This window comes from Scyliorhinus canicula, chromosome 9, assembly GCF_902713615.1.
Source record: "Scyliorhinus canicula chromosome 9, sScyCan1.1, whole genome shotgun sequence".
Taxonomy (NCBI): Eukaryota; Metazoa; Chordata; class Chondrichthyes; order Carcharhiniformes; family Scyliorhinidae; genus Scyliorhinus; species Scyliorhinus canicula.
Window position 1 is genome coordinate 28,332,409 of NC_052154.1, and position 13,356 is coordinate 28,345,764.

A 13,356-nucleotide genomic window follows, 5' to 3' on the forward strand; every position below is an offset into this window, starting at 1 on the left:
CGATTGGGTCGCATCCCAATCGATTGATACGAATCCCCCAATACTGAGGCTGTTCCTCGATCGCGGGGCGGTTCTTTCTAACTTGTCTGTATCCTTTTGTTTCAGACTCCGTTGGCGGCGACAAGTCTGACCTGCTATAGAATGTTTCGATTGCAGCTAATTGTTGTGTCTATTGTGCCCGGGAATCGCTCAATTAGTATGCAAACTTGCTAGTTTCTATGCTGTCTGGTTTCTTCACCGACAGAATACACAGAGAGGTTCTGCAACCTGCTTGCCTTTCTGACATTGTCCAATTTTCCCTGCATGCATTTCAATTCTCCATTTTATGTCAGGAAGTGGCCAGCTTCGGTGGCTACAACTGAAACTGGCAATGCAACTGGAGAAGGTAGTCAAGAAGGCATACAGTATGCTTGCCTTCATCGACCGGGTATTGAGTTTAAAAATTGGCAAGTAATGTTGTAGCTTTCTAGAACCTTAGTTAGGCCACACTTGGAATATAATGTTCAATTCTGATTGCCATGTTACCAGAAGAATGTGAAGGCTTTGGAGAGGGTACAGAAAAGATTTACCAGGATGTTGCCTGGAATGGAGGGCATTAACTATGATGAGTGTTTGGAGAAACTTGGTTTGTTCTCACTGGAACAATTGAGATTGAGGGGCGACCTGATAGAAGTCTACAACATTATGAGGGTCATGGACAGAGTGAATGGTCAGAAGCCTTTTCTCAGGGTAGAAGAGTCAATTACTAGGGTGCTAGGTTTAAGTTGCGAGATGCAAGGTTTAGAGGAGATGTACGAGGCAAGTCTTTTACACAGAGGATGGTGCGAGCCTGAAACTCGCTGCCAAAGGAGGTAGTGAAAGCAAATATTTTTTTTAAATAAATTTTGAGTGCCCAATTCATTTTTTTCCAATTAAGGGGCAATTTAGCATGGCCAATCCACCAACCCTGCACATCTTTGGGTTGCAGGGGTAAAACCCACACAATCAGGGGGAGAATGTGCAAATTCCACACAGACAGTGACCCAGAGCCGGGTTCGAACCTGGCACCTTGGCGCCGTGAGGCTGCAGTGCAAACCACTGCAGCATCATGCTGCCGTGGAAACAGATACGATAGTAACTTTTAAGGGGCGTCTTGACAAATATATGAATAGGATGGGAATAGAGGGATATGGTCCCCAAAAGGGTTTTAGTTCAGACGGGCAGCATGGTCGGTGCAGGCTTGGAGGGCCAAATGGCCTGTTCCTGTGCTATAATTTTCTTTGTTCTTTGTTCTCTGAAGCAGTTGAGGCTACCTTGTTGAATGTTTTTTAGGCAAAGATAGACAGATTTTTGAACAGTAAAGGAATTAAAGTTTATGATGAGCGGGTGGGTAAGTGGAGCTGAGTCCACAAAAAGCCAGGGCTTTGGGTTTGATACCCTGCCTCCATTCCAGTCCGGGGGAGAAACAATCTCCCTCCACTCTCCTCACACTTTATCCACAAAAATCACCCATTAGGTGGTCAGAAACAGGCAAAAACGAACACCTCCAAGCAGGAGACAGTTCATGTACGACCAGTCAGACCATGGCCATCACAGGAAGTCGTTAAAATTAGTCTTACAGAACGTTCCCCAAAAAGTTTCCTAATTGGTCAGACTCTCAAACACCCCCTTAGGCAACAATCCCTTATAGATATTTAATGTACAAATAAATCCAGCCATGTTACCACAAGGCAACCTCACTTGTTGTAGGGGAGGTATGTCACAGGGCTTCTCTCCTGCTCCCACTCTGCTGTAGAAATTCAAAACAAAGCCCTGCTTTCTGAAAACAGCCTTCCTTTGCTTCTTCACAGTTCTGTCCACAGAACAGAACAATACTGCACGGGTTCTTGCATGGCCTGTCCCAACACAGCTTTCACATGGTGACAGTGGTTAACTCTGCTGCTTCACAGCGCCAGGGACCCGGGTTTGATTCTGACCTTGGATGACTGCCTGTGTGGAGAAGCATGTTCTCCCTCTGTCTGCATGGGCTTCTTTTAGGTGCTCTGGTTTCCTCCCACAGTCCAAAGATGTACAGATTAGGTGAATTTGCCATGTCACATTGTCCCTTAATGTGTCCAAAGATGTGCAAGTTAGGTGGGGCTACGGGGTTACAGGGCAGTGGGCTTAGGCAGGTGAGTTTTAGAGGATCGGTGAAAATCTGATGGGCCTACTATCCTTCTGCACTTTAGAGATTCTGTGCATTTGAGGGACCAGTCCTTAAATATACTTTTCTCTATTTCATTTTTGAGTCCATTGTTCTTAACCTTTCTTCAAAACTCAACCTTCCCAGAACATAAAATCTTTTATGTTCTCTTTATTGCCCCATTTTTGGGTCAAATATAATTTAATAACGTTGCCGTATTTTATATGACCTTTTCCAAGTTGTAAATTACTTTTTACTTCCCTTTGAAATTTAACAACGGAACACAATAAACCGTTATCTCCTAAATTCAACTTGGCCATATTTACTTGAAATGCATGCCTTTCACACCTAGACTTTTTTGATCTCCTCAACCCTGCAGACACCCAGTCTCCAGTTCAATTTAATTAGTCACACACACAGACACACGCAGCCACAAACCTGCTTCAGAGAATAACATAATAAACCCCCTAAATATTTAAAATATCATCTTTCTTCACTGAGGTCATCCATTTAAGGTGGAGATTTTTAAAAATAAATTTAGAGTACCCAATTCATTTTTTTCCAATTAAGGGGCAATTTAGCGTGTTCAATCCACCTACCCTGCACATCTTTGGGTTGTGGGGGCGAAACCTACGCAAACACGGGGAGAATGTGCAAACTCCACACGGACAGTGACCCAGAGCCAGGATCGAACCTGGGACGTCGGCACTGTGAGACTGCATTTAAGGTGGAGTTGAGGAAAAATCTAAGCTCCATGAGTGTCGTTAGTGCTTGGACATTTTCTTCCTCAGCAAGTAGTGAAAGACGGGTCATTGAATATATTCAATGCTGAGTATTCAACAGCTTTTTGATTGACAAGGAAGTGAAGAGTTATAAAGGGTGTCAGGGACGGAGAGCGGGAAAATGAGACCGTAATCAGATCAAGCCATGATCTTACTGAATGACAAAGCAGGCTCAAGGTTCTGAATGGCCTACTTGTGTTCCTATTTCTTATGTTCTTATGTTACTGTGGATGCTGGAAATATGGAATGAAAGCAGAAAGCAGTGGAAATACTCAGCATGTCTGGCAGTCTGTGTGGAGAAAACATTTTAAAAAGTACATTTAGAGTACCCAATTCATTTTTTCCAATTAAGGGGCAATTTAGCATGGTCAATCGACCTACCCTGTACATCTTTGGGTTGTGGGGGCGAAACCCACGCAAACACGGGGAGAATGTGCAAACTCCACACGAACAATGACCCAGAGCCGGGATCGAACCTGGGACCCCTGTGCCCTGAGGCAGCAGTGCAAACCAGTGCGTCACCATGCTGCCCTTCTGTGGAGAAAAAATAAGAGTCAATGTTTCAAGTTGACTGTGACTCTTCAGTTCTGAAGACGACTCATATTGAACTTGAAATGTTAACTCTGTTTTTCTTCCCATAGATGCAGCCCGACCCGCTGAGTATTTCAAGCACTTGCTATTCGTATTACCCAACAATTGAATAACCTTTCCGTATTTATTTATGACCTGTTCCAAGTTGTAACCCACTTTTTATTTTCCTTTGGACTTTAACAACAAAACACAGCAAATCTTCATCTCCTAAATTCAAATTGGCTCTATATTTCAAGTGCATGTCTTTCACACCTATACTTCTTTGATCCCCTCAACCCTGCATACACCCAGTCCCCAGCTTAATTAAATTAGTCACAGACACAGACACAAACTTGCTTCACGAATAACACAATAAAGCCGAAAAAGAGGTCTGAGATGAAGAAGAAACACTGTCATTCACTTATCCACAGCCATCAGCCCAGGTATTAACGCTGCATGTACATTAGATAGCTTAGAAGCAGGATGGTGCAACACCAAGCTCGGTGTATTTGCAGGCCTTCCAGAAAATCTGCCATCAATGTCAAGGTGCCTGTTGGAGTCCGTCATCAACTTTGCACAGAGCTTTGAGCCCATTCTTTCCAGCAAGTTTCCAGAACAGAGAATATGGGAGACTAATCAAGAGTTCTTTAGAATAGTCACATCTCATGGTAACAAAAGGCATGAATATGGTAGTAGATGAACTGAGACAGGTAAAGTCAGACAATGCTACTTGTGGGGACGATGCTAATATTTCAAATGTAGTGGCAATGCTGTGATATGAAGTGCCAAAAAAGTATGGTTTCCAGATTCATCAGGGTTGCAGTGCAACATGCCTTCAGCATTCTCTAACAGCTATCCTGGGTTGGATTCTCCGTTCCGTGGACTAAATGCTCCCGCCAGTGGTGATTCACAACTAGTCTCCACTGACGCTAGGAACAGCTCCCAAGTACAATTCCTTCTCCTTTTCTATGCCAATTTATGCATGGAGGAGAACTTGTGGGATTCCATTATAGACTTGGTATTGGGTGGCCATTTTGAATGGATGGCATAATGCCAAGGTACGGCGGCAGGCCTCCCTCCCCCACCCCACCCCCCAAGCAAATCTTACTTCCCTCCCTCTGGTGTCAAGTAAGGGCATCCTCCCGTCGACCATGGAAATAATGGGCTACCCCGCCCCACAGCACAACTGCGTGAGGGTGACCTGACACCCCCCATTAGAGACCCTCATCAGAGTCATGTGCCTAAAAGCTGCAGAGAGGTCCAGGCAGTGGAGTGAACAATCACTGCATATCACTTACCTTTTCCTAACATCTGCTGCCTCAGACAAAAGTGTTTAAAGCAGCAGTGTCAAAGGTTTCCTTGAATGCCAAGTACACTTCAAGGGACTTCAAATCCCTTGATAGCCTTTGAAATATAAGTCTTCCATTCAATTTCACACAGTAATACAGTGCATTGGCCAGTGATTGACAGTTTTAATACTCTGGAGAAGTTGTTTGGTGGATTGTTGATATGACTTTCCCTTCACGCTTGAACGCGTCACTATTAACCTGCTTCGATGATAACCATGATGTTTATAAATATTATTGCCACAATTGACTGTTCTTCATCACATCAAACCAGCTTAGTGCTTTGGTGTCTTATTTTTCAAGGCAGAAAACTGTTCGGGAGGTCTGATGGAGGGAGCTGGGGTGGGGGGGGTCGGACGTGGGAGCAGCATTTGCATTGTAGGGTGTAGGGGGGCCTTCCAATGGACTTGGCTGCACCCTCCGTTTTACATTGACCTCTTGACCCACCGCTGGGTCCACTGCATCATGGCCACGCTTGAAAATACTTGAACCAAGTAATGCTTGTGTGAATCCCGGCTGGAGAATCAGGCTTCCAAAGCAATCATTTGCATGTTTCCTCCGGCAGAGGGTGTGCAACTCTCTCCTGCCGCTGGTGGGGGACTGAAGCTTCACTCTCCATCAGAATCCATTCCCTATTACTTGGAGTTCTACAGTAAAGTCCAGTTTATGTCTGTAAGTTTATTGTTTCTTGCTTTTTGCCCAAGTGCCTTGCTTTCATAATTATCGGCAATTAAGAGTTAGAGCTAACTTATGATACAGCAAAATCACATTGTTTATGGGGCCACTGTTTCATGACATTATTCGTAATCACCCCATTGGAAAGCCTTTCCACAAATAGACTAATTCGCATTGCTTTAAAATCTGCAGGAAAGGCACACTTTCTGGGAAGAAATTATTTATGAACACTGTTTGGGTTTACTTTATTTGAACACCCTTGGCTAATAGACTCTGCAGCTGTCCTGTCTTTCAACTCGCAACGATAAACCGGGAATCTAGCTGGTGAGCAATGCTTTGCAAGCGATCACCTTACAGCAGTTTCCAACACATTTGACAGTGGTGAAAGGATGGGAGCTCTTCAGGGAATAGGAGTAACTGGCACATCCATTATCTCCAACTGAGAGTGGTAAGGCTGACCCAGGAAATGGTCAGACACTGATGGAGAGATCATTGTGAATTTGAAAAGGTTAAAACAGTGCTGAAGGGGATAGCAGGTGTTGAATCATTGCAAAGAATTCTAGTCTGTAGGAAGAAAATGAACTGAGTTCTTCTTGAATTATCTGGCTAATATGTACTGCATCTGGAGAAACTATAGGCTTTCCACATGGGTGACAAAGCCCCTTTTCAGAACACAGATTGGCTGTGATCAAATACACCCACTGCACTCCGAACCCAAATTAGTGACTGTGGTTTTCTCCTCTGCATCCCACAGGTGATTGTCACTTGAGGGTTTCCAAAACATGCATTAAAATATTTTCTCACAATAATGTTTTTCCTTAGCTTTTGCATTCTGAAATCCTATCCAGGTTTGACAAATGACTCTTTTCAACCAAGCTCCGCTCCAAATCGACTCCAGGATTTATTCCAACCCCTTTGGGTATTTGCTCATCTTGACTGCTGTACAAAATGTTCACGGTTGCTTTAACTCTTGATTCCCAAACTGTAATAAAATGGCATCACGTGTTTTATCTCTGAAGTCTGCTTTTCCACTTTAAATCTGGTCACTGCTTTTGCCTCTTCGATTCAAAACCCTTTGTTTACTTTTCCTTGAACTCTTCTGAACAATACCTTGGTCTCTGGTCTCTTAACTGTCGGTGTCTAAACATTCTTTTTCACCCAACTCCCTGGTTATCTGGATTGTATCTTGTTCCTTAGGAAGCTTGCATCTTTGCAACTCACTTATCCTGTCCAGCTTCTCCTGACAGTGCTAAGAGCTGTTTGCGTCCAAGTGTCCTGTCTCCAACTGCAATCAAATGAACTACACTAAAACTTAAAAGCTTCCTTACTCTACAAGACTTCAATTGCTAAGCAACCAATCTGGTTTATTTATTCTTCACATGGTAGTCCTCTCTAAGCACAATAGAATCACAGTTGGAATTGAAGCCAACGCAACGTATACAATTTTGTTTTCAGCACAAATCTAACTGTACATAGAACAGTACAGCACAGAACAGGCCCTTCGGCCCTCGATGTTGTGCCGAGCCATGATCACCCTACTCAAACCCACGTATCCACCCTATACCCGTAACCCAACAACCCCCCCCCCCCTTAACCTTACATTTTTAGGACACTACGGGCAATTTAGCATGGCCAATCCACCTAACCCGCACATCTTTGGACTGTGGGAGGAAACCGGAGCACCCGAAAGAAACCCACGCACACACGGGGAGGACGTGCAGACTCCACACAGACAGTGACCCAGCCGGGAATCGAACCTGGGACCCTGGAGCTGTGAAGCATTTATGCTAACCACCATGCTACCATGCTGCCTAAGTTTTACCTATCCAGGCACAGAATCATGAAACACAGAAATTAAACCCAATTAAAACTATGCCTCGTTTCTAATATTTACCAAAACAGGGTGGCATGGTAGCAATGTTGTGTTAGTGGTTAGCGCTGTTGCTTCACAGCGGCAGGGTCCCAGGTTCAATTCCGCTTTGGGTCACTGTCTGTCCGGAGTCTGCATGTTCCCTCCGGTTTCCTCCCACAGTCCAAAGATGTGCAGGTTAGGTGGGTTGACCATGCTAAATTGCCTTAGTGCCAAAAAGGGTAGGTGTGGTTACTGGGTTATGGGGATAGGGTGGAGGTGTGGGCTTGGGTAGGGTGCCCTTTCCAAGCGTCGGTGCAGACTTGATGGGCCGAATGACCTCCTTCTGCACTGTAAATTCTATGAAATCCTATGAAATAAATCTCTTAAAATTACCTTTATTTTCCTAACAATGTTGAAATATCAATATTAGATTTATTTAATTGCCTTTTTAACCTGTATTTGCGACTTCTATATAGGTTTGTAAATAAAATGCCAGTGCAATAATCTCATTTTTTTTGCATAAATGTTGAAGATTTGAAATGAAAACGGAAAATGCTGAAAAAACTCGCAGGACTGGCAGTAGCTCGGAGAGAGGAAATTCGAATTAAAATTTCGAGTCAAATTTTATGACGCTTCTTCACAGCTGAATTGGGTTCTGAAGAAATGTCATAGCATGGTGGTTAGCATAAATGCTTCACAGCTCCAGGGTCCCAGGTTCGATTCCCGGCTGGGTCACTGTCTGTGTGGAGTCTGCACGTCCTCCCCCTGTGTGCGTGGGTTTCCTCCGGGTGCTCCGGTTTCCTCCCACAGTCCAAAAGATGTGCGGGTTAGGTGGATTGGCCATGCTAAATTGCCCGTAGTGTCCTAATAAATGTAAGGTTAAGGGGGGGGTTGTTGGGTTACGGGTATGGGGTGGATACGTGGGTTTGAGTAGGGTGATCATGGCTCAGCACAACATTGATGGCCGAAGGGCTTGTTCTGTGCTGTACTGTTCTATGTAACTTAGAAAATAGGAGCAGGAGTAGGCCATTCAGCCCCTTGAACCTACTCCACCTTTAATATGATCATCGCTGTTCCTCTATCTCAACGTCATACTTCCACTCTTTCCCCATACCCCTTGACAACGTTAGTGTCTAGACATCAATCATATTTCATTATATTGGACTCAAAATGTTCACACTGTTCATCCTTGCACAGATGCTGCCAGACCTGCAGAGTTTTTCCAGCACTTTAAAAAAAAATCTTATTTCTGTGTTGTTCCTTAAGATCCCCTAACCATCCACTGTGAATGATATATTTCAATGTAGCTCAATTACCTTAATATTAATGGCAAACTGAATAGCTTCCCTCGTATGTTTTTTAAATTAATAAATTATCGGTTTACTGGATATTAGCGAAATATATTAATTGTAACTGAGAATACCATCAATACTACTCATCTGGAATGGTAGCTAGAGCAGCAAAAGTTGACTTAGTTTAGAATTTTCTTTTCAAATCCTTCCCAATACGACATCTAAAACGATGTGTATTTGCCTATTTACCATTCCTCCTTAACAAGGTGTCTGAGATCGAGAACTCAGAGTGGGAGAATCAGGCTGTGTTTCACTTTTCTGTGGAGCCAAGCATTGGTGCTCCAATATTTCATACAGTGTGAGTGACATTAGCTTCCAAACTGCCAACAATATGCCAAGTAACAGTTGGATAGTAATTTATCTAATGGTGGGGTGATTAACATCTACTTGTTTACAGCAGGTTTAGGGATGTATTTAACTAAAATTGTCCAAGCAAAAATTATTTTTAGTGTGCCTTCTATTTGGCTGACCACCAGCCTAGTCAGATTTGGGTTCAGTGGCACTGAGTGGCAATACCATCCACAGGCAAGATGGAACTCCAAGCAGCAGGTGGGATAGGAAAGGTGGGATAGGAAAGGAAAGAGAGACAGGAATGCCATAGAGGTCATATCCTTAACACAGGGTTGACCATTAAAGACAGAGGTTTCTGGAGATGACGAAGACTCAGTGCCATATGCTCTCCAAGTAGATGGTCACACAAATCTGTGACCTTGTTGCTGAAAATTGCACGCTTTGTCATGCCAGCTGCCATTCCCTATAATTGAGTATATAGAAAATGTATAAAGGGCAACTGCTAGCACATTGGGGGTGACAGGTAGGAGGCAGACATATGCAATGCTATATTCTGTAATTAAACCTCTTAAGAAACGTATTTGTCCCGAATTTAATACTTTACCATCTGGTTTGCAATATAATTATCTTGAACCATCACCTCTTTCCCTATGACTTCAGCAGCATCTTCTTCCTTGGTCAAGACAGCGCAAAGTATTAATTCAATATCTCAGCCATGCCTCTCTGCTTCCATTTGGTTCCCTAATTGGTCCCACTCCTCCTCTTACCAACATTTGCTATTTATATATGCTTACCAAAGTCTTTTGGATTGACTTTCATGTTAGTTGCCAGCATCTTCTCATACTTTGCTCCTCTTATTTTTTTTTTCTGAACCGTCATTATTTGACCTGGTTCTCAATTGTATTTTCCATCTGATATCTGTCAGAAGTACACTTTTTTTTCTCTTCGTCTTTATCTCCATCTCTATTATTTGGCAAACCTTATTCTCAAAAACCAGCACCAACTTGTTTCAGAGGATTATGGAAAAATGAAGCATAATGTTCTGTAGTTACAATAAAAATCATAATTATATGATAATTATTTGGATTTTTTACAAATTAAAACATAATTTGGGATAACAGTGCACTAAAATGTTTTTAAAATGGATAAGCTATACAAATGGTAATTTAGCAATATAATTTAATTGAGATGTTTTTGTGTTGTATCAATCTAACAGCTGAGTTTTTGTAAACTCTTATTTCTCAGATTCCAGCTCTTTTTCTAACGATCTGTCTTGTGCTGCAGCATGAATTCCGGTGAGGTTTTAATGGAATATGAAGAGATTAAGTTCCAGTTGGCGGCAAAAGAATCAGCGATCCAAAGCTTACAGATCCAGCTTCGAGAGGCTGTTTATCTTCAACAACAGTCAAAATATGAGGTTGGATAGAGTCCAGTGATGTAATCTGTAAAACATAGTAGCATATGTTGCTCTATTGTCATTAACAAAATGCAGGAGAAACAGTTTTCGGTTGGATTAACTTTTTCTTATCACTTAAGTAAGGTTTCTCAATCTTCAAATTCTTGTATGTTAATAATGTAGCTAATTTGGTCAGCCTTAAGTCAAAATACACTTTCATCCCATTGAATTAGAATTCAAGCAAGTAACTATGTAACAGTTAAACAATCAGCTGCTCTGGCATTGAATCATCCCAGTGAGAGAAATAGTTTTTTGAGGATATTACATTTTTCTACTTGCTTCCTTTTATTCTCTAGATGATGCATTTACTTTGCAGTGAGAGTAGGTGTATTGCTCCCAGGCTTCCATTGATGTTGCTACTGTGTTAACTTGAGTTAGCACCTAAAAGCAGATAATGGACAATTCCCCCTTTTGTACTTTATATCTTGCTTCTTGTGAAAAGGTTGCTAGTCTCTACTGGGAGCCTTCTAAAAGTGATGATGTTAGGAACTCCACAGAGGAGGGGATTGAACTGCCATGCGCAGCCCTCTCATGCTGTGATCAAAGAAACATGTTCAGTTGGGAGGTAAGAACATTTACCATTCATGTCCATAGCTGATGTCTGCTGGTTTTAATATAAAGAAGGTAGAACATGGTGTTGATCAATGTGCGAAACTGATTGATGTCGATGGTGCAATTTTGAAGCTTAACAACCAAGCCAATCCCCTCTCTTAACCTCAGACAGCTAAATGTGGCTTGTGAAGCATGAAGAGACCCCTCCATCAGTACGTTTTTGTACATCTATGGGATGTGAGCATTTATTGCCTATGTCACCAAATGGCCACCAGCTTTCTCGAACTGCTGCAATCTGCTTAATGAAGGTACTCAACAGTATTGTTATGCAGGGCATTGCTTACCTTTGACCCAGGAATGATGAAGGAATGGCAATATATTTCCAACTCAAGATGGTGTATGAATTGGGTGGGAACCTGAAGGTGGTGTTGATACATGTGCCTGCTGTCCTTGTCCTTTTAGCTGTTAGAAGTCATGGATTTGGGAGGTGATGGTGAAGAAGCCATGGCAAGTTTCTGCAATGCATTTTAAATATATTGTAGTCAACATGCACCTGTGGTAGAGAGAGTGAATGCTTAAGCTGATTGGTGCATGGCAATCAGTCAGGCTACTTTATCCTGAATGATGTTGAGCTTTTTAAGTGGTGCTGGAGCTGCATTTGTCCAGACAAGTAAAGAGAATTCCAATAAACTCCTGACTTGTGGCTTGTAAATGGTGGAATGTCTTTGGAAAGTTAGGAGGTGAGTCACCCGTCGCAGAATACACAGCTTTGTACCTGCTCTTATACTCTTGGTATTTGTGACTGATCCAGTAATGTTTATGGTCAACAGTAATCCCCAGGATGGTTTGATATTTGTAATGCCAGTGAATGTCAAGAAGAGATGGTCAGTGCTTGGAACTTATATAGCGCCAATATTACTTGCAACTTAACAGCCCAAGCTTGAATCTTGTCCATGTCTTGTTGATCTTGTTGATCAGTAAGTTTCCAGATGATATGAAAATTGGTGGGGTGATAAATAGGAGGATAGCCTTCAATTACAGGAGGAGATAGACGGGCTGGTCAGATGGGCTGATCAGTGGCAAATGGAATTCAAGCCATATAACTGTGAGGTGATGCACTTGGACAAGACAAACAAGGTGAAGGAAGGAATATATGATAAATGGCAGGACCATGGGAAGCACCGAGGATCAGAAGGATTTTGGTGTGCATGTACACTGGTCCCTTAAGGTAGCAGAGTAGGTGTGTACAGTGGTTAAGAAGACATATGATATTCTTGCCTTTATTAGCCGAGGCATAGAGTTTTAGAGCAGGGAGGCTATGCTGAAACTGTATAAAACGTTGGTTAGGCCACAGCGAGAGTATTGTGTGCAGTTCTGGAATCGACATTACAGGAGGGTTGTGGTAGCACTAGAAAAGGTGCAGAGGAGATTTACCAGGATATTGCCTGGGCTGGAGAGTGTTAGTTATGACGAACAAATGGATAGACTTGGGGGAACATGATTGATATGTATAAAATTATAAGGGGCATAGATAGAGTAGGCAGGAACAAACTTCTTCCCTTGGTGGAGGAGGGGACAATGACCAGGGACCATAGATTTAATTTAAGGGGCAGGAGGTTTAGAGGGGATGTGAGGAAAAACATTTTTAGCCAGCGGATGGTGGGAGTCTAGAACACATTTCCTGAAAGGGTGGTGATGGCAGAGACCCTCATAACATTTAAGAAGTATTTAGATGTGCACTTACAATCTGAGGGCATACAAGGCTATGGGCCAAGTGCTGGAAAATAGGATTAAAATGGTTAGGTGGTTGTTTTTGACCGGCACGTCTCGATGGGCCGAAGGGCCTTTTCTGTAATGTATGATTCTAGTACTCTATTACTCTATCTGATGAAAGGTAATTGACCTGAACCATCAACTCTGAGGGGAGTTTAATGAAAGAGACAGAGGCCCCAGCCACAGACTGAAGAACTAGTGAGAGGCCTGCAGTGCCTCCTCTGCGAAGGCCAACTGATATTATGTGCCAATCAGGCAGATTTTTTATTCTATATTTAAAGTATCCAATTCTTTTTTCCAATTAAGGGGTAATTTAGCGTGGCCAGTCCACCTACCCTGCACATCTTTGGATTGTGGGGGTGAGACCCAGACAGACACGGGGAGAATATGCAAACTCCACACGGACAGTGACCCGGGGCCAGGATGGAATCCCAGTCCTCACCGCCACGAGGCAACAGCCCGACCAATCAGGCAGTTGAGGGATTATGGGTGCGTTTCACAGAACCAGGACTTCAGGGGCGGCTAGTCCAGTTTGTCGAGGGCTGC

At 42.9% G+C, this 13,356-nt stretch overlaps 1 protein-coding gene across 4 annotated transcripts in view; it reads left to right on the plus strand.

Moving 5' to 3' along the window:
* Positions 1-13,356, plus strand: part of LOC119971178 (myosin-3) — a 1,049,419-nt gene that overhangs the window by 273,581 nt on the left and 762,482 nt on the right. For all 4 annotated transcript variants that reach the window (XM_038806379.1, XM_038806381.1, XM_038806380.1 and 1 more), the window contains exon 7: positions 10,314-10,446. In XM_038806379.1, coding sequence (XP_038662307.1) covers positions 10,314-10,446 — 133 coding nt within the window. The remainder of the gene's footprint in view (positions 1-10,313; positions 10,447-13,356) is intronic.